A 21,223-nucleotide genomic window follows, 5' to 3' on the forward strand; every position below is an offset into this window, starting at 1 on the left:
TCTCTGGAAATCACCTTCCCTCCTCCTAGGTTCAGATCTTCCCCTGTGCAGCAGTTTCTTGTGTATGAGCCTTCCAGAGTGGGCTCTAAAGGTGGTAAAGGACCCACTTGCTCCAGAAATCCACACCAAGACTCCCAAATTGGAGCTGAGCTGGGAGACACTAAGTTGTCTTTATTATTTTTGTCGGTCGTGAGGCTTGAACTCTGGGCCTAGGTGCTGTCCCTCAGCTCTTCAGCCACAGCGCCACTTCTGGTTTTCTGATGGTTTATTGGAGCTACGAGTCTCACAGACTTTCCTGCCACGGCTGGCTGGCTTTGAACCGCAATTCTCAGAGCTCAGCCTCATGAGTAGCTAGGATTACAGGCGTGAGCCACCAGCGCCCGGCTAAATTCTGTCTCATTGAGGGTAGTGGGGTCTTCGGAGGTAGGGAATGTGACCACCCAGCATCCACTGACAGACTACTGGTTTCCAGTTAGGAGTGAGGGTGGGAAACAGGAGGAAGAGTTGGTGGGTTTCCCCCCCCCCCCCCCGCACAGGCTTATCGGGAAGCACCGGTGTGAGTGTGTCAGACCTAGGAAGGAAACTGAGGACGAGGTCGGCGGTATAGGAGCGCAACTGCAGTGTTGAGATTGGCCCTTAGCTGAGGTTCTAAGAGTCCGGGCTTTCCAGACTGAGGTGGAGCCCACGATAGCCCCGCCCCCGACTCCTCCTTTCGGGGCTCCGCCCAGCCAGAATCTCCGCCTCCCTCGCTGGCCGCTCGGCGATCGATCGTGAGGGCTGCGCTCTCCGCGTTCTTCCAGTGCTGTCTGTGTGGCCCCCTCACGTGGGCTGGCGGGCCATGGCGGCGCCGGTGGTGTCCCCGGCCGCGGAGCCAGGCAGCCGAAACGGCCCTGGCAGAGGTGGGTGCTGCCACACTGCGGCCTCTAGACCTCGTATCTCGGGGGGGGGGGCCCCCTTGCCTGCCCCAGCCGTGGCGGCGCCTCTCCCCGCCACGCCGGGTCCCGCCGCTTCCGCCGTCACCGGCGCCCTGGGGGGACGGGCTGGGGCTTTTTGTTGTTGTTTTTTTCCTGTCTGGCTTAGGGTGCAATCGAGAGCTGTTCCACGAGCTTGCAGTCCTCCGATCGCCATCCTTCCCCGGCCGCGGGAGAGGGATGATGGACGGGGCTGGCCCGGAGCGGGAGGGAGGAGACGGCGGAGCAGGCCTGTTAGGCCCGGAGCCGGAGTCTCTCCGCTGGGCTCGAAAGGACTGTTTCCCGGGGGCGGGGGGGGGGGGAGGTGCAAGGGACCATACGGGATCTCACGGGGGGAGGGAGGGAGGGGGAGGTATTGATGTAAACAGCAGATGACAGGTCTTGATAAAGGGAGAAAACTAGGACTGGCCCAGGGAACATACTGAGCTACCGAGCCCAGCACACGCCTTGGCTTGTCCCAAGTTCTGCAAGGAGCCCAGAGAAGGCATTTGAAACAACTGGCCAAAGGGAAAAAAAAAAAAAATCCTAAGAGTGGCCGGGCGCTGGTGGTTTACACCGTGACCCCAGACACTCAGCAGTCTGAGGATGGTGGTTCAAAGCCAGCCTGGACAGGAAAGACCATGAGACTCTTTATCTACTACTCTTACCTACTACTAGGAAGATGCCAGAAGTGGTGCTGTGGCTCAAATGGTTAAGAGTGCTAGCTTTGAGCAAAAGAAGCTTAAAGGTCTGGGAATGTGGCTTAGTAGTCCAGTGCTAGCCAAGCATGCATGAAGCCTGGATTTGATTCCTCAGTACCACATGAGCAGAAAAAGCCAGAAGTGATACTGTGGCTCAAGTGGTAGCTAGCCTTGAGCAAAAAAAGCTCAGGGATAGTGCCCAGGCCCTGAGTTCAAGTCCCAGGATCAGCACACATGTGCGCACACACACACACACACACACACACACACACACACACACACACACACACACACACACACACACACACACACACACACACACACACACACACACACACACACACACACACACACAGTCCTAACAGTAATAACATCCAAATCTAGTCTCAGAGCCCTAGCCTACCAAGCTAGTTCTACCACTGTACCCCTTCACCCACTGTATCCCTTCATCCCCTGCATATACAGAGTGAACCTAAATAGAAGTTCTGATCAACAGTAGAAGCTCAATAATTATTAATTGAATAAATTAACTTCTTGCTTTATCTTATTCCTGAATTGACTCCTAGTTACACAGGGGCTAAGCTAACCTGTATTGTTTGTTTGTTTGTTTGCTGGTCCTGCAGCTTGAACTCAGGGCCTGGGTGCTATCCCTGAGCCTCTTTGTGCTCAAGGCTAGCGCTCTAACACTTGAACCACAGTGCCACTTCCAGATTTCTTGAGTAGTTTATTGGAGATGAGTCAGGGACTTTTTTTTGCCAGGGCTGGCTTTAAATCTCGATTCTCAGATTAGTAACTAGGATTATAGGCATGCAGCTCTAACACGTATTGTGAAACATAGGATAGATGAACCCAATCTCAGGACCACAGCCTTTCTAAAGAACTATGGTAGCTGGACACTGGTGCTCACAACTGTAATCCTAGCTACTCAGGAAGCTGAGATCTGAGGATCACGGTTCAAAGCCAGCCCGGGCAGAAACACCTGCAAGACTCTAATCGACAATAAAACACTGGAAGTGTGCTGTAGCTCAGGGTGCTCACCTTGAGCTGAAGAGCTGAGGGACAGTGCCCAGGCCCAGAGTTCAAGCCCCACAATGGACAAAAAAAAAAAAAAAAAACTATGGTAGAGTCAGGCATGGTGATGCATGTCTGCATGTGAGTTTGAAGCCAGGCTGGGCTGCATGGTGAGACCCTGTCTCAAAACAAAACAGAGATGCGATATTTCCTTTATTCAAGAAGTTATTTGTATTCTCTATGCCATTAGACTGCTAATCCCTAAAGGCAAGATCGTTTTTCTGTCCTTACCTATATGTCCATAATCCTTACTAGTCTTTCTGTCCTTCCTGTGGTGGGGATAGAGAGAAACCATGGGACTGGCAACTTGCTAAATCAATTAAATATAGGTGCTTATATCCCTTTTAAATGGGAGTGAGAATAATGCAAGTGTTAAGCAGTGTGGGCCTACTCATAGAACTTGAGTTGTATGGGCTCTATACAACATGCTCTGCTTTGCCTCTCAGTGCCCTGTGTCATATCTACTCTTTTGTGGTAAGAGGTGAGCCATACTCCATTTATGGGCTTAAGTCTTTGAGTCCCAATAATCTCAATTCATGGATTTCTTCCTAGTTTATTATATTCTTTTTCTACCTTCAAGATGAATACAAGGTGGGGGTGGTGGGAAGCTGGGACAACTTCCTTAGTGTCAGGAATCTGACCCTTATACTTGGAATTAACAGCTTATCTGCATCTAGTTGTAGTCTGGGTCAGAAAGTGGACTCTCCTTACATCTGTTCTAGGTCGGGCCCCTCGGGGCCGATTGGCCAATCAGATCCCCCCTGAGATCCTGAATAACTCTCAGCTGCAGGCAGCCATCCAAGCCCTACCTTCTAACTACAACTTTGAGATTCCCAAGACCATCTGGAGGATCCAACAAGCCCAGGCCAAGAAGGGTGAGTCCTGAGCATATAAGGGGCAGGTGGAGAGGTTGCCTGAACCAGCCTCTTATAGTCCTCAAGTCTGCTTCTGCCTAATGTCTTTTGCTTCTCTTGTCTCCACCCTGTGTTGCAGTGGCCTTGCAAATGCCTGAAGGGCTTCTCCTGTTTGCCTGCACCATTGTGGATATTTTGGAAAGGTGAGGTTTGGGCCACTAGAGAGGAAGCTGAGCCAAAAGGACCAACTCAAAACTTCCAGTTTGCTTAGTAACCTTCTTGTCCATGTTCCCACCCCTATAAAATTAGGAAAAAAATTAAATGTCTAGGCCTACAGCAAGTGGTAGGACCTAGGGAGGAACCTAAGAATACACAAAGCTAACCCTGAAGTGTGCTGACAAGGGTCTGGCTAAGTAACTAGGGGCACCTTTTTCTTAGGTACATTTAGGAGAGCTGAGCCAGGCTGCTAGGGGAGAGTATGCCTCTGGGAAGATATTCAGTTCCCCTGCCCCCTCTCCTAAGTTTCTTCAGTACAATGAGCCATCCTTGGGAGGGGGGGTAAATGCTCAGCCATCTGGAACAATCAGGGAGGGGGGAATGAAGAGAGGGGAGGTCATCTCGTGCTGAGAACCTCCCACCTCCCTGCTGCTGCCCTGCCCCCACTCTACTCCCCCTTCCTGCTGCCACAGACCCACTTCTCTGCTCCCACCCTCTTGCCCCTTGGGGATGCTCTCTGGGGCTCAGGCCAATTTGCATACATTTTAATCTATAAAAAATTAAGTGCTCTGGCTGACTCAGAGCCTGGGCTGCATTCTAAGGAGCTGAATAATCTGCTTCTGCACACAGCCTGATTTGGGGAAGGGGTGGAGGAGGGGACTGACTGGCAGCAGCTCAGCTTCCCCCACCATACCGCAAGTGAAGAATTTGATACCCCAGTTACTGAGCCAGATTGTGTCCCCCAGGTCTGAGTCTATTCCAGAGAAGAGCTTGACCTCCTCCTCCTTCCCTGTGGCAGGTCTAGAGGGGTCTTCCCCACTACCCAGTGATTCAAGCCTGGCAGCAAATCCCATGACAATGTGCTGGCCAGAGCCCATTCTTCCTGGCACATGAGGCATGTGGGTAGTGTCATGTGCTGTGGGGGAACTGTATATGAGTCCTCTCCCATCCTGGACCCCAAGGTCTTGACTATGGGTGGGGAGGTGTAGGGGGTCCAGGCAGGAAGGCAGCTGCGTCATGCATGCCACAATGCCAGGTACACTTGGTGTGGGGACCTTTGTGTATGCATGGTCATGGCTCTAGGTGGGATGAGTCAGGGGAGGAATCTGTTGGTGCCTAGGCATGTCCATCCAAGGGCTGGGGGGTCCCTCTTGTAGTCTGAACCTGAATAAGGAGTCAGGGTATTGCAGAGACATGTTCATGTAGCAACTGTTTCAGGAGCTGCTGCCAAAGCTGAGGAAAGTGGCAGCTGTGCCCCTCCTACTCTTGGTTGGCAGCTGCCAACCCAAGGAATTGGAAGAGGTGGAGAGTGAGGAGTTGAATCCTGACTTATCTTCACAGTTAGGACCATTTTCCACCTCATTCTTGGTAACACTGTCGCATTGTCTCCCCCCTTAGGTTCACAGAGGCTGAAGTGATGGTGATGGGCGATGTGACCTATGGGGCTTGCTGTGTAGATGACTTCACTGCAAGGGCCTTGGGGGCTGACTTCTTGGTGCACTACGGGCACAGCTGTCTGGGTATGGTGGGCCTGGACACGGGGACTCAGGCAGGAAGGCAGGCCACACACTAATCTCCAAAGCAAGGCCTTGTCTCATGTATAGGCACAAGGTCTCTCCTGATAACTGGGATGGCACTGGCCTTCCTGCTTTGCAGGTAGATCTTTCCTTTGGATTTGGTTGTTTTGGAAACTGTGCTACTGTCCCAGATGCAGGTGTTCGAAAGACTGCTGGTGGTAGAGGAGGCTGAGTGAATAAGGAGTTCTAGCAGACCGTTGGCCCTCAACTTCCCTACCACCTCACTTCTGTCCTTGAGCCAAAGCCACTCATCTTGTTTGCTCAAAGACTGGGCCTGGGCCAGGTGCCAGTGGCTCATGCCTGTAATCCTAGCTACTCAGGAGGCTGAGATCTGAGGATGGTGGTTAAAAGCCAGCCCAGGCAGGAAACTCTGTGAGACTCTTGACTCCAATAAACCACCAGACAACCAGAAGTGGTGCTGTGGCTCAAGTGGTAGAGCACTAGCCTTGAGCTGAAGAGCACAGGGACAGCGCCCAGGCCCAGAGTTCAGGCCCCGCCACCGACCAAAAAAAGAAGAAAAAGATTGGGCCTGGGTCATCCCTTGCCTTTTCCTGCTTCCCAAAATGGCTTTCTGAACTCTTCTGTCCCCACAGTTCCTATGGATACCTCAGTCCAAGACTTTCGGGTGCTGTATGTTTTTGTTGATATCCGGATAGACACAGCCCACCTCTTGGACTCCATCCGCCTTAACTTTCCTGCAGCTAGTGCCCTTGCTCTGGTCAGCACCATTCAGTTTGTGTCAACCTTGCAGGTAAGTGGATGAGGATTGTCTCAATATCATGTGCGGCAGACAGAGGCTCCTTTCTAGGCTGTTCCTGGGTCTCCTTGTCAGATGCCCCTGTCTGTTCCTCTGGTTCTGGTTTCCTTTCCCAGCCACTTTCTTCCCTTCCTTCATTATCCCTACAGGCAGCTGCCCAGGAGCTGAAAGCTGAGTATCGTGTGAGTGTCCCACAATGTAAGCCCCTGTCTCCTGGAGAGATCCTAGGCTGCACATCCCCCCGACTCCCCAAGGAGGTGGAGGCCATTGTGTAAGTTAAAAATGGTGGCCACTTTTGCCAGGTGCTGATGGCTCATACCTGTAACCTACCTACTCAGGAGGCTGAGGTCTAACGGTTGCGGTTCAAACCAGCCCAGGCAGAAAAAGAAAAGTCCCTTTTTTTCTGAGCTAGTCTCTTTTTATTTTTTTTTGGTCGGTCATGGGGCTTGAACTCTGGGCCTGAACGCTGTGTTGAGCTCTTCAGCTCAAGGCTAGCGCTCTACTACTTGAGCCACTGTGCCACTTCCGGTTTTCTCAGTGGTTTATTGGAGATAAGAGTCTCATGGACTTTCCTGCCCGGGCTGACTTTGAACTGCAATGCTCAAGTCTCAGCCTCCTGAGTATCTAGGATTACCAGCATGAGCCACTGGCGCCCCGCCTGGGCTAGTCTTAATATGCAGTCCTCTCAGCCAGTTGCTCATGTCTATAATACTAGCTACTCAGGAGGCTGAAGATCTGAGGATCATGGTTCAAAGCCAGCCCGGAAAGGAAAGTCCATGAAATTCTTATCTCTAATAAACTACTCAGAAAAAGCCAGAAGTAGTGCTGTGGCTCAAGTGGTAAAGCACTAGCTTTGAACACAAAGAGGCTCAGGAACTGTACCCATCTCCAATTAACCACCAGAAAACTGGAAGTGGAGCTATGGCTCAAAGTGCTAGAGCACTAGCCTTAAGCAAAAGAGCTCAGGGACAGTACCCAGGCTCTGAGTTCAAGCCCCACAACTGACAAAAAAAAAAAAAAAAAAAGTGGCCACATTGTAGAGACATGAGAAATGTTATTATACTGTTCATTATATAGGAAAGGAAACTGAGTCTAAAGCTTTAAGCTCTATGTTCAAGGTCACCCTGCTAGGTAGGTACCAAATAGGAACTAGATTTCAGGTTTACTTTCTTTCCAGTGTTCTGACCACCATCCATCTGGAAGGCTGTGTTCTAGGGTGGGAACAAGAATCAAAGGGGCTGATGTGGGGGAATGAGGGTGGCTAGAAATGGTGGGAATATAATTGGAGAAGATGGATGGGCACACCCAGGCTACAGCCCCATTAATTTAGCATCCGGACAGCTAACAAGCAGGAGCAGCGTGTCTCCTGCCGCCTAATTATTTTAGGTAATGGAAATGCTTAATGTTGTGTGAATGCAGCCAGCCTCAGAGCCGACAGCTCCCCTGGCTGGGACTGGGAGGGAGCCTGGTTCCCAGCTAATGGCAAGGAAGAAGGATGGGCCTTCTTTGACTCAGCCCTACTCCTGGACCTTTTGGTACTGGTCCCCAGTTTTGTTGCACCTGCATACGACAGAGCCCCATATCCGTTTTCCCTAGTTCAGACCTGCTCCCAGAAGGTCATTTCCTGTGCACCTGTGCCTGAACTGATAGGGAGATTCAAGGTGAGTGTTGAGGTAGGGACACCCTGAGTGTTGGGCATTCCTCTCCAAAAGGGGGAGAAGCAGCTGCCTTGAGCTTTGACATCTTGAAAGATACTATTAGGGAGTCTCCTAAGGCATGCATGGTACAGTCTAATACACTGTCACATAAACAGTGTACTGTTTAACTGCTTAACAGCTCTGTAGCTTTAAGCAGATGTTTTAGCATCTCTGAATCCGTTATATCTTTAAAATAAGAATACTATAGGTATCTTGGAGGATTAATTAATACAACTGAGTTAATACAGGTACTTATTTCAGGACTGGAATTTAGAACAAGTTTTTTGTTCTTTTGTTTTATTTTTAAAGCAGCTGTTATAACTCAGTACTGAGACCCAGAGCTGATTTGGGCAAATCATAGTCAATTTCCTGGACCCCACATCTGTATTGAGTCTGATGTGGAAGAACCTGCCCCCTATCTCCCAAGTAGGTTCTCTAGAGCCTATTGGCCTGAATTCAGTCCTCTGGGCCTCTAAGTCAGAATTCTGCTGCTGCTGCCCCATACCACACAGTCTTTTTCCACCCCTGCAGGTATCTTGGAGATGGTCGTTTCCATCTGGAGTCTGTCATGATTGCCAACCCTAATATTCCTGCTTACCGGTATGTGATGGTGACCAGTTGTGGAGGAATCAGAATCTTTTCCCCTGAAGCCTTCAATAGGCTGACAGGTCCTCATTCCCTAGCCACTAAACAGCCCCTGGCTGTAATGATCTGAGTCATTTGGGTCCTATATACGGGCATTAGACTCAGTGTTTCTAGATTCACACTGAGATCCTAAAACACTTCCTCTTGCCTGCTCTAGCTGTGGAATTGATCTTCCCAGTGAAAATCCCTGTTCTTGTCAGAGGCCTAATTCCCTAATTACCTGCTGGAAGCCAGTATCAGGGAACCCTGTATACAGCAGGAACCTGGAAAATGGCTGTCACTGACCTTGGCAACTTCTTTTCCAGGTATGACCCATACAGCAAAGTCCTGTCCAGGGAGCATTATGACCACCAGTGCATGCAGGCCACTCGCCAGGAAGCCATAGCCACTGCTCGCTCTGCTAAATCCTGGGGCCTTATTCTGAGTACTTTGGGCCGCCAGGGCAGTCCCAAGATCCTGGAGGTCAGAGGGCTTGGGATGGCCCAGGAGGAGGGGGCTGCCTGAAAAGCAGTTGGTAGGCCAAGGGATTTAGCTTTTGGCTGCCTTCCTCTCCCAACAGCACCTAGAATCTCGGCTCCAAGCTTTAGAACTTCCCTTTGTGAGACTGCTGCTGTCCGAGATCTTCCCCAGCAAGCTCAGCCTACTTCCTGAGGTGGATGTGTAAGTTTCCTCACCTTACCTACCCAGCTTGACTTGAGGCTTCAAGTTGGGTCCTGCTCAGTACCAAGGTTGCAGTTGAGAATCACATACATAGTCATGAAATTTTAGTTTGACAAGCAGTTGCCCCAAGCAGGGTGCTACCCTAACAATGGGTCACATGCTTTGTCAGGCCTTGGGGGCTACATCACAGTAGTTCTGATGAAATGAATCTGAGGGTACCTGCTCTGTATACTAGGTTTTAAATGTGGTTCTGGGGCTGGGAAGATGGCTCAGTGGTAGAGCGCTTGCCTTGCATGCCTGAGGCCCTGGGTTCGATTCCTCAGCACCACATAAGCAAAAAGAAAAAAGCCAGAAGTGGCGCTGTGGCTCAAGTGGTAGAGCGCTAGCCTTGAGCTGAAGAGCTGAGGGGGAGCGCCCAGGCCCAGAGTTCAGGCCCCACGACCGGACCCCCCCAAAAAAAAATGTGGTTCTGAAGATAGGGTAAAAAAATGTGCTACATGTCTTCAGAAAGTTCATAGAGGAGGAAACCGGGCAATGCAAGCAAGTGCTGTGAATAGCAGTAGGTGGCAGTTTTTACTTCAGTATTCATAAATCCCATTAGTTAATGGGCTGCTCTGGAGAGGGGCCATTCACACCTCGTCTTACCTGTGTCTCTTCCCAGGTGGGTGCAGGTAGCATGCCCACGACTCTCCATTGACTGGGGCACAGCCTTCCCCAAGCCACTGCTGACCCCCTATGAGGTAACACGAGGTTGTGAAAATTGGTGGGGAGTGGGCTTTGTACCTCCTGTCAAGGGAAGGCGCTAAGATGTAGTGGTGTAGATGGGCAGTCTGATATCATGATCTTGAACCATTCATTCAATCATGGTCTTGAATCCCTCAGCTAAGCCTCTTCCTTGCTTCTACTTTCTTCAGTCTGTGCCTGACGTTTTCTTCCTGCAGTATGGGGATAATATATGTTCTTCAAAGGCCGTTGTTAGGATTCAATTCAATAATCTAGGCACAGAAGATGTTTAGTGAGTTATTGTCCAGTTTTCCTCCCCTAGGCGGCTGTGGTTCTGAGGGACATCACCTGGCAGCAACCTTATCCCATGGACTTCTACGCCGGCAGCTCCTTGGGGCCGTGGACAGTGAACCACGGGCGAGATCGAACTCCCCAGGGCCCCCGCCAAGCTGCTTTGGGGAAGGTGAGGCAGCCAGGGGAGCTCGGCTCAGCCGCCTTCCTGGCGAAGAGAGCCAAGGCCGCCGCCCTGCGGCCGCAAGGGGAAATGCACAGAAATGGAGGTAATCGCAAAAGCCATACCCTAAGTCTGCGATCTCGGATGCAGGAGGGGACTACACTCCCGCCTCCAGTTCCGATTTGCACGGATTGCAGCTGCGGAGAGAAGGTAGCGCCGCTGGAGACCTGACAGCCTCTGAGCCCAGGTATCCGGGGCTCTGGCTCGCCCGCCCCTCCCTATTGTCTAGGACTGTTCTCTCCCTCCCAGGCCCCGCCTTCAGGGTTGTGGCGGAGCTTTGCCCCGCCCTCGAGCATCCACTTCCGCTCGGGGAAGAGCTGCTTCCGGTGCCGGTGTGGCGCGCTGCCGTAGCATGGCCGCGCGGCGGCCTCTGCGGGTTTTGTGCCTGGCGGGCTTCCGCCAGAGCGAACGGGGCTTCCGCGAGAAGACGGGAGCGCTGAGGAAGGCGCTGCGAGGCCGCGCTGAGCTCGTGTGCCTCAGCGGCCCGCACCCCCTTCTCGACGTAGCTGGGGGCCCTGAGCCCGACTCCGGTGAGACGACCTCTTCCCTCAGCACGCCTCAGGTTCCCGCCCTGCGGCCCCAGGGGCCCCTCTTCGCCGCCTGTAGTTTGAAACTCCTCAGTCTCCCACCTCCCTTCTTCCCCAGCCCTACCGTTGTCGCCTCTGCCCGTTCCCTCTTGCCTTGATGCCATCCTCTCCTTCTGTAGGGCCCTGCCTTCCGGAGGAGCAGCCTCGGGGCTGGTGGTTTTCCGAGCCGGAGGCGGACGTGTTCTCGGCCCTGGACGAGCCCACGGAGTGCAGGGGCCTCGAGGAAGCCCTGACGACAGTGGCCCGGGCCCTGAGTGAGCTGGGGCCGTTCGACGGACTTCTTGGCTTCAGCCAGGGAGCTGCATTGGTAGCCCATGTGTGCGCGCTGGGCCAGGCAGGCGATCCCCGCTTCCCTTTGCCGCGGTTTATTATCCTTGTTTCCGGTTTCTGTCCCCGAGGCCTCAAGGAACCCAGCCTGCAGAGTCCCTTGTCACTGCCTTCACTTCATGTTTTCGGGGACAGTGATCGCGTCATCCCTTCTCAGGAAAGTGTGCAGCTGGCTGGCCGATTCCCTGAAGCCATCACCCTCACCCACTCTGGTGGCCATTTCATTCCAGCAGCTGCATCCCAGCGCCAGGCCTACCTCAAGTTCTTGGACCAGTTCTTAGAAAGATGAACGGCTTTGTAGCCTTGGGGCGGCCTGTATAGGACATACAGTTCTCCACATCCCGAGACCTCCCTGCTGTGCTGTCAATTCTACACTTACTAGAGACTTTGGTTTGTTTTACTCGAATATGATGGTCTTAAGAGCTCTAGGTGAGAGGGGAAGCTGACATCACTATGACTGTCACACAATAAAGTGGTACGGGTTTTGAACATTCTTGTTATCCACAGAAAAACCCATTCTCGGCTGGTTTCCTCAGTTCTGGATCACTGAGAGTTGCAGGCTGGTCTCCCTCTGCTGTTTTCTCTGCTTTTTCCTCAAGTGGTCCAACTCCTCTGAACAATGATGTTGAGTGGTGATGTGGTACCAAACCTTGTATAGAAGCTAAAGACTGCACCAAAGTAAACCTGCCTCTTGCAAACTTGACCACATCTGCAGTGTTTCTGAGAATCGATAACCAAGGACTAAGTAGTCCTAATATTTCCCCTTGGGTAGTCCCAAGGCACTTTAAGGACTATCTAGCTATTTTCCCTTCTACTTCTAATTTGGCTTTGTTTTCTAACTTTTTCCTTGCTTCTGTAAAATACAAAGGTTTACAAAAGCCTTGAACTCAGGAACTAAGCACTGTCCCTGAGCTTCTTTTGCTCAAGGCAAGCACTCAACTGCTTGCGCCATAGCACCACTTCCAGCTTTTACTGTTTATGTGGTACTGAGGAATTGAACCCAGGGCTTCATGCATGCTCAGCAAGCACTCTACCACTAAGCCACATTACCAGCCCAGCCCCGACAAAAGCTAACCAACCCTGTACTACAGTATCAGAGATCTTAATAAGCAGATCTGCACAGATACCCCACAATCCATTCTTCTGAAAATCACATATCCCTTAAGAATTTGGGTAACTCACTATAGATAGAAGCTGTCTAGGATAATAACTAGAATCATGTGCCCCGAGATCCATTTTGCTATTTTTTGTTTTCTCCTTCTGTTGTGGGGCTAGAACTCTGGGCGCTGTCCCTGAGCTCTTCAGCTCAAGGCAAGTGCTCTACCACTTAAGCTATAGTGCCACTTCAAGTTTTCTAGTGGTTAATTAGAGATGAGTCTCATGGACTTTCCTGCCAGGGCTGGCTTTGAACTGCAATCCTCAGATCTCAGCCTCCTTAGTTGCTAGGGTTACAGGCATGAGCCATCAGCACCCAGCAATTTTACTAGGCTTTTAGGACTTTTAGAAAGTGCTTGTGTTGAATCAGATGGGAAGTTGGCCTTTGCCTTGCCTTTGTGTGTGTGTGTGTGTGTGCTGGTCCTGGAGCTTGAACTCATTTCCTGAGCACTGTCCTTGGCTTTTTTGCTTATGGCCAGCCCTCTACCACTTGAGCCACAGCTCCACTTCCAGCTTTTTGTGGGTAATTGGGAATAAGTCTCATAGGCTTTGCTGCCTCAGCTGGCTGGCTTTGAACTCCTGTCTTCAGATCTCAGCCTTGTGAGTAGCTAGGATTACAAGTATGAGCTACTGGTGCCTAGCTGCCTTTTTTTGTTGTTGTTGTTGCTCCATTGACTGGAGGAAGAAACAGACTGAATTATAGATCTGTTGGATTGGACCCATTAGGATCCTGTCTTCTTTAAGGACTTATGTCCTCCTGGTAGTTATACTCTGCCTTTAGCTAGATACTGGGACACAAAAAGACTACATACCAGCTTCTATTTGGGATTATTGTGAGAACTAAAAGAGAAAATTCCATGGGGCTGGGAAGGTGGCTCAGTGGTAGAGCGCTTGCCTTGCATGCCTGAGGCCCTGGGTTTGATTCCTCAGCACCACATAAGCACAAAGAAAAAAGCCGGAAGTGGCGCTGTGGCTCAACTGGTAGAGCACTAGCCTTGAGCTTAAGAGCTAAGGGACAGCGCCCAGGCGCAGAATTCAGGCCCCACGACCGGACCCCCCCTCCAAAAAAAATTCCTTGAATAGGTTTTAAGCCAGGGCTTAAAAATTAAGAGTAAGGGAGGAGTGGCTAGAGCAAAGCAGAATTAGGTAAAACAGTAATACCCAAGTTTGGGGCGAAAATTCCTCCTGAGGATCATACAATGTCCAAGTCCATAGAAGTCTGCTGCTTCCCTCCATAACTACCACCACATACACAATTCCTGTGGATCATTTAAATCAGGATCATCTATTATAACTGGATTACTGGAGCCAATGCTAAGCTTGTTAGAGTTACCTGGGCAAACTGTCCTGGTTCCTCATTGAAGTACTACTTGACATCACTGCCTTACAGAACACACACCTCTGGTAAGGAAAAAAAGTTCTTAGTATAATTCTCATGCAACCCTTAAGTGATGGGGAAGCTCCCCTGAAGAAACAATGACCTAGCTGGGTGCCAGTGGCTCAAGCCTGTAATCCTAGCTACTCAGGAGGCAGAGATCTGATGATCATGGCTCGAAACCAGCCCAGGCAGAACTCCTCTCCAAATAACTACCAGAAAACCAGAAGTGGAGCTGTGGCTCATAGTGATAGAGCACTAGCCTTAAATGGAAAAGCTCAGGGACAGCACAATTGTTTTTGGTTTGCCAGTCCTTGGGTTTGAATTCAGGACTTAGACACTGTCCCTGAGCTTCTTTTGCTGAAGGCTAGCACTCTACCACCTGAGATGTGCACAGCTCCACTTCTGGCTTTTTCTGTTTATGCAATACTAAGAAATCAAACCCAGGGCTTCATGCATGCTAGGCAAGCACTCTGCCACTAAGCCACATTCCCAGCTCTTACCAACAAGATTTGACCTAATATTTTTAATATATGAGACAATTGTGATAGGCAGAAGCCTTACTGTTGTCTAACATTTCTTTTGGTACTAGGATTGAACTTTGGACCTGTGACATGCTAAGTATGAACTCTACCATCTAGCTACATGCCCAGCCCTTTTATCACCTAATTTAATTTCATAACAATGAAATTAAACCTAATAGGCTAATTTTACAGTTGAGACAGGCAGAATAACTTATCCAGGTTGGATTCAGATCCCAGGACTCACATTCTTGCATGTTACTAGTTTTGTATTTTGGTTTTTTTGGGGGGGGGGTCCAGTCGTGGGGCCTGAACTCTGGACCTGGGCGCTGTCCCTCAGCTCTTCAGCTCAGGCTAGCGCTCTACCACTTGAGCCACAGCGCCACTTCCAGCTTTTTTCTCTTTGCTTATGTGGTGCTGAGGAATCTAACGCAGGGCCTCAGGCATGCAAGGCAAGCGCTCTACCACTGAGCCACCTTCCCAGCCCGCATGTTACTAGTTTTGATTGTGTGTGTGTGTGCACGCATGTGCATGCACACGCACACGTATACAGATTACATTAAGGAACATAATAATAAATACTACCTTTAAATTCTAGTTGTTCCTTTTGAGACTGGGTCTCACGATGTTCTCCTGGCTGACCTGGAACTTCTGGGCTCAAGCTCTCCTGACCCAGTCTGCTGAGTAGCTGGAACTATTATAGGAACCACTGCACCTTGCTGTAGTCATTTTCTCTGCTACACTGTGGAAAAAGAGAAGTACTTAGGTTTTGTCCTGTCTGGGCCTCAGTTTCCCAATTCATAAAAGTTTGGAGGAACTGGGTGTTAGTGGCTCACACCTGTAATCCTAACTACTCAGGAGGCTGAGATCATAGTTCTGAGGGTCATAGTTCAAAGCCAGCCAAGGTAGGAAAACCCAATTAAGCACACCCCCCCACCATCCCCCCCCCCCCAAAAAAAAAGCTGGAAGTGGAGCTGTGGTTCAAGTGATTTTATTTATTTTTGACATTCCTGAGGCTTGAACTCAGGGCCTGGGGACTGTCTCTTTTTGCTTAAGGCTAGCACTCCACTATTTGAGCCACAGTGCCATTTCCAGCTATATGTATTGAGGAATTGAACCCAGGGCTTCATGCAAGCTAGGCAAGCATTCTACCACTAAGCCATATTCCCAGCCTCAAGTGATTTTTCTTTTTCTCTTTTTTTCCTTTTTCTTTTTGGTTGGATGTGGGGCTTAAACTCTGGACCCAGGTTCTGTCCCTTAGCTCTTCAGCTCAAGGCTAGCGCTCTACCACTTGAGCCATAGTGCCATTTCCATTTTTTTGGTGGTTTATTGGAGATAAGAGTCTCTCAGAGTTTTCTGCTGGGGCTGGCTTTGAACTGCAATCCTTAGGGGCTGGGAAGGTGGCTCAGTGGTAGAGCGCTTGCCTTGCATGCATGAGGCCCTGGGTTCGATTCCTCAGCACCCCATAAGCAGAAAAAACTGGAAGTGGTGCTGTGGCTGAAGAGCTGAGGGATAGTTCCCAGTCCCTGAGTTCAGGCCCCACCACTGACCAAAAACAAAAACAAAAAAAAATACTGAGTGAACTGCAATCCTTAGATCTCAGCCTCCTGAGTAGCTAGGATTACAGGCATGAGCCACCGGTGCCTGGCTCAAATGATTTGAGAGAAAAAAAAAGCTGATGGACAGCTTCCAAGCCCTGAATTCCTGAATTCAAGCCCCAAGACTGGCATGCACATGACAGAAAAAAAGATGTTGGGGAAGAGCTTGATTTCTAAGTTACAAAACAAGTCTAACATTCAGTCAGACCTCTGGTTCTTCCCTTCTGTTTGTTTTGTTTTTGGTTGTGGGGCCTGAACTCTGGGCCTGGGTGCTGTCCCTCAGCTCTTCAGCTCAAGGCTAGCGCTCTACCACTATGAGCCACAGTGCCACTTCCGGCTTTTTTCTTTTTTCTTATGGGGTACTGAGGAATCAAACCCAGGGTGTCAGGCATGCAAGGCAAGCACTGTACCACTGAGCCACCTTCCCAGCCCCATGGTTCTTCCCTTCTGGATGAGTTCAAATTACAAAGACTTGGCCTCTTCAGAAAATTCTTACCATTTCGCCTCTGCATCTTTGATTCCTAAAGTTCTAGGCAGAGTTTCTCAGGAAATAACCATATAACAGAGCCCTAGTCTCAGGACTTTGCCCAAGTGTCCAGCGTGAAGGTCTTCTAACACCCCCAATATGTAGTACCCTAATGGAATATGGCTACCCAATGGAAATGTTCCTTCCTGTTTACAAATTTTGCACTTGCCATTTATCCTCACAGTGTATCTGCCAAGAAAAATTATAGAAGGGTCAGTCAGACATGGCAGCCGGTTTGGTGATGCAGGTCTGTAATCCTAGCTACTCAGGATCAAACTGGATTCTGAGTTTGAGGCTATATGACCAGTTATCCCCTCTCAAAAAGGGGACTGGGGTGAGGCTCAAGTGTTAGTATGCCTGTCTAACAAGAGTTACAGTTCTAGGTTCAAGTCCCAGTAGAGTGTGGGGACGTGGAGGGGGTGTGTGTGAAGAAAAGATGGACACAACCACTTGTTAAGGCAGTTGAACCTCCTGTTTCTTAGTATACTGCTCCCCTCAGAGAGTACAATTGGCTTAGAGATGTCCCCCTGGAATTCAGAATAAAATGCATTTTAGTGCAAGACTTTAGGATCTTAAGCAGGGGATAGGGCAATAGGGTGTTGATTTGCTGGGAGGACACCAGCACCAGCTGTCTTAGAAATAACTTTGAAAAGGATGGAGCGGCCAGGCACTGAAGGCTCCTGCCTGTAATCCTAGCTACTCAGGAGGCTGAGATCTGATGATCTTGGTTCAAAGCCAGATAGAAAACCAGAAGTGGTGCTGTGGCTCAAGTGGTAGAGTGCTGGCCTTGAGCTGAAGAGTGCAGGGACAGTGCCCAACCCCCCCCCCAAAAAAAGGATGGAGTGTATGGAGCCAAAAGTTGGATTAATGGGTGGTGGGTTGTCTTAACACTATCCTTTAAGCTCTGCACCTGATACCTTCAGCCTGTCATGATGGCTGGTGCTGGCAGTGATAAATTATTTTAAAGTGATCATTGCTCACACTTCGCTGTCAGTAGCACTTCACCCCCGTGGTACTCATTCCTCTCAGGATCAAATTTAAGAAATTCTCCAGTTGGATGGATTTCAGCCTCTAGAGACAGAGGGAAGAATGCTAGTATATTCAGACACTTCAGGGACTGGGTAACTAGTTCTTGAAAGTTAGGGATCCTTTTTATAATTTTTCAGGCTTGCCAGAAAGTTGTGGAAAGGATTGCGGGGATGCTATATGACTTACCAGGAATTTGATTTAGAGGTGTATTCCTCGCCTCTACCTGTTCACTTAGGAGGTTCTTGGAATAAAGGTGTAACGTATTTAAGAACAAATTCTCGGCTGCCCCCAAGCCGGCCTTCTCCATACCGCTTGGTCCAGGAGGCCGCTCTCCCATCGACAAAATAAAAATCCCCATCCTAGAACTGCCCATTTCTCTTGCCATCCCTGGGCAGCAGCAGCTCGGCGGGGTGTGTGTGGGGGGGAGAACAGGACAGTCTGAAGCCGACCGCGTTTCCTTCCCTGCCTGGGTGGGTGCACAGCAGTCGGGCCTCCGCCTCCGCGCGCGCGCGCGCACATCTGTCACCCCTGCGGACTCCTCAGCCAACGTAGCCTCGCCGCCCCCTCCTCCTCTCGCTCCGTATCTCCCCAGCCCCGGGCTGGCGGAACGCGGTGCGGTGCGAAGCGTGGGCGTGCTGCGGGGCGACCATGGCTGTAGACTGTTACCTCCGGTTCCCACAGTAACAATCGAAAGCCACGGTTGCCCTGGAGACGCGGGGGCGGGGCGCGCGCCGCTGACGGCACCGCGGCGGCGGCTCGGGCGGCTGACGTCAGCACCGCGGGGCCGTGGGGGGGGGGGGGGAGACGCGGGGCTGGGGGCGGCGGAGCAGGCGCGGGGGCTGCGTGGAGCGCGCGTGTGGGCATGCGGGCCCTCGCAGTCCCGGGGGACTTAGAACGCCACCGCCCCTGGGTGGCGCCCGCGCTGGGTCAGCACCGCGGACAGCGACAGCGCAGGCAGCGATCGAGGGGTTGCGGGACCCCGAGGGACAGAAGGGTCCCGGGGCACGGCGGGCAGCCAGGTCCGCGGTCCTGGGGCGGGGCCAGGCGTCGGTGGCCGTGACTGGAGACTGTTACTGAGGGCGGCCCGGGCAGTAAGCAGTCTAGAGCCAAGGTGCCGGCGCGCTGCCCGGACGGGGGGGTGCCCTGGGTCGCCCGCGGCTGGGGGCGTTGTTGTTCCTCCCGCGCCCCCCACTCCCGCCCCATCTCCAGCACCCTCCCCGCCCCCCCGGTCTCCCGCCCTTCTCGGCCCCAGGCCTCGCGGACAGGCACGCGACCCCTGACGTCAAAGTTCTGTGACGTCAAAGATGTCCCAGCTGGAAGGCACTTCCGGAGGCTGGGGGGGGGGCTGAGTGGGGGCGGGGCGGGGCGGCCTGGCCGAAGCCCCGCCCCCGCCTAGTCCTGAGAGGACAGCTCCACTCGCAGGGGCGGGAAGTCCTGGGCGTAGCGGGACAGCCCGACGGCACGGGGAGGGGGCGCCCGGGCAGGGGGCGCGGAAGAGCCATAGCCGAGGCCGCGGCCGAGTGGACCTCTGTCTCTCTCGGCCGCCCCCGCTCACTCAGCCGGGGGCAGCTAGGCTGAGTCACCGCGCTGCGGGGAGATGGAGGAGGATGAGGGGGCGCGTCTCCTGGGGTGCCAGCATCTTCTCCCCCACTTTCTTATGAGGATGGCGCAGGAGCCCCTAAGAAAGCCTGGGCGACTCGGGTCTGTCCTCGGCTTGAGGCTCCTCCGACGTGGCTGCGTCTCCCTCTGGGCAGGTGCTGCGCGGGGGTTGTGTCAGCTCTGGCCCCTGTTCCAAGGAACACTCCCCCCCCCCGTCCTGTCCCCGTCCCCACTCCGGAGAGACCCTCTCCAACCCACCGCCCGCCAGTCTCCGCCTCGCCCTCCCACCCGTGTCCACGCATCGGCCGGTCTCGGGCCCCGGGGTCGGGCAGTCCCGCTTACCTGGCGGGCCGCGTCGCGCCAGCGCCCGCTCGCCTCCCGCAGCCCGGCGGGCACCGCGGCTTTTATAGGCGCGCGTAGTACTCGTGTGGCGGCTCATTCATGCGGCCGCGGCTCCTACACACTGACGCGCTGCCGACGTCAGCGGGGAATTTAGGAAACGGGAAAGGGGCTATTTATAGTGGCGAGACGGGGGGGGGGGGGAGGACGGGAGTGGGGACAGAAGCGACGAGGAGTGGGGAGGGGAGGGGAGCGCACGGAAGCAGGATCGGGTAGGGGGAGCACGCACCCCCTTGTCCAGGCCCACAAGGGGTTAACTTTCCGGAACTGCGGGCGCGGAGGGAGGGGGGGCGGCCCGGGGAGAAGTGCGGGGAGGGTGCGGCGGCGCTGGAACGTGTTTATTCACTCTTCTCTTCCGGAGCTCCGGGACTCCTGGAGGCTCGACCCTTCGCCCGCCTGGCCCACGGGGGGTCCCTCATCTGGTAGCCCCTACCCCCCCTCCTCAGTTCTTACACCCGACGGCTGTGACATCACAGAACGCCTTGTAACGGCGTCACACCCTGTGTGGCCACTTTGATGTCGTCATCACTTCCTCTTGGGGAGTGTAGGAAAGGAAGCTGTCCCCACCTAGGGGTTTTAGGGTCCGGCGGCGCGGACTCTGGAGTCTCAGGTCTAGGGGAGGAAGGGTGGACGCTCAGACTGGACCAGGGAGGGAAGAGCCCGCCCCCCTGGGGGGGGAGGGTGCGGTGCAGGTACCAGTCGGGAGCTGGAGAGGTGAGGGAGGACAACGTAGTTGAGAGTGGTCGGGCACAGAAAGGTGCAGGGCGTCCAGATGAGGGGCTGGAGGGGAACGGTCGGAGTACAGAGCAAAAGAAGTGGGGGGGGGACAGGTTGGCAGTGCCCAGCTATGGCACCGAGGAGCTCATCACTGATTTGTGGGATGGGCATTGGCAGAGCTCAGATGATGTTGAAGGAGCCCAAGGATTCAGCACTGACAGAGCCGGACTTTCACGGGGTGCTGGGGGTCACGTTGTGGAGGCGTTAGAGTTATTGAGGGTCAATGTGGACACTGGCCCAGCCTTACCGTACTACCAGAGAAATGAACGGCTCTGGACCATCCCAGGTTCTAAGCAAGGGGTGTGACAGAGGCGCTGGACAAGGTGGGCAGGACTTTGAGACCCTCCCAAACAAAGCGGCAAAGCGTTGAAGGTGGGGCAGGGTGTAAATCTGGAGCAAGTGCTAAACGATAAAGCAGACAGTGGGCACAGCGGACGCTCGGGTCGGCAGTGGACAGACTCCTGCCCAAGACACACAGGGCTGAGGGACTCCTCTATGTGGCTCAGATAATCTGACCAGGTCAAAAGGAAATTAAAGTCAGAGATGAAGCCAGAGACTTCCTGCTTGTCTATTGGGATTTGACCTCCTAGAGTTCCCCTTGTTTTGCCAAAACCTTTGCTCGATAGTTTTATTTACCAGAAAGGTCTTCCTACTCGGCCAGAGAACTCATGCTCATCCGTCAAAACCCAGCTCTAAAGACACTTCTTCTGATGAGCCTTTCCATGGCTCCCTCCCCAACTCCCTCCTCAGGTACCCTCTTCCTCCTTAGCCCACAAGCCCCGCTTTGCGCAGATGTCCAGGTCCATTTCCCCTAGAGAGGTACAAAACCGGAGCCCATTGTTTTCATCTTTGGGACTTTACTATTTGTCCAGTGAAGACGCAATGGATAAGATAGATTCGGAACACGCTGCAAAAACGGGCCGGCGGGGGGGGGGAAGGAGGGGGGGCACTCAAGACGCTGCGGG

General features: G+C 52.6%; 1 protein-coding gene across 1 annotated transcript; it reads left to right on the plus strand.

Moving 5' to 3' along the window:
* The first annotated feature begins 811 nt into the window (after positions 1-811).
* Positions 812-11,158, plus strand: Dph1 (diphthamide biosynthesis 1). Its single transcript, XM_070027478.1, has 13 exons — positions 812-899; positions 3,445-3,597; positions 3,716-3,779; positions 5,191-5,312; positions 5,963-6,120; positions 6,276-6,397; positions 8,355-8,423; positions 8,774-8,930; positions 9,028-9,128; positions 9,790-9,868; positions 10,174-10,314; positions 10,456-10,552; positions 11,072-11,158. Exons 1-12 carry the CDS (start codon positions 839-841, stop codon positions 10,534-10,536), a joined length of 1,308 nt encoding a protein of 435 aa, XP_069883579.1. The 5' UTR covers positions 812-838; the 3' UTR covers positions 10,537-10,552; positions 11,072-11,158.
* The last annotated feature ends 10,065 nt before the right edge of the window (positions 11,159-21,223 follow it).

This window comes from Dipodomys merriami, unplaced genomic scaffold (assembly GCF_024711535.1).
Source record: "Dipodomys merriami isolate MVZ:Mamm:240054 unplaced genomic scaffold, mDipMer1.0.p SCAF_19, whole genome shotgun sequence".
NCBI classification, from domain to species: Eukaryota; Metazoa; Chordata; class Mammalia; order Rodentia; family Heteromyidae; genus Dipodomys; species Dipodomys merriami.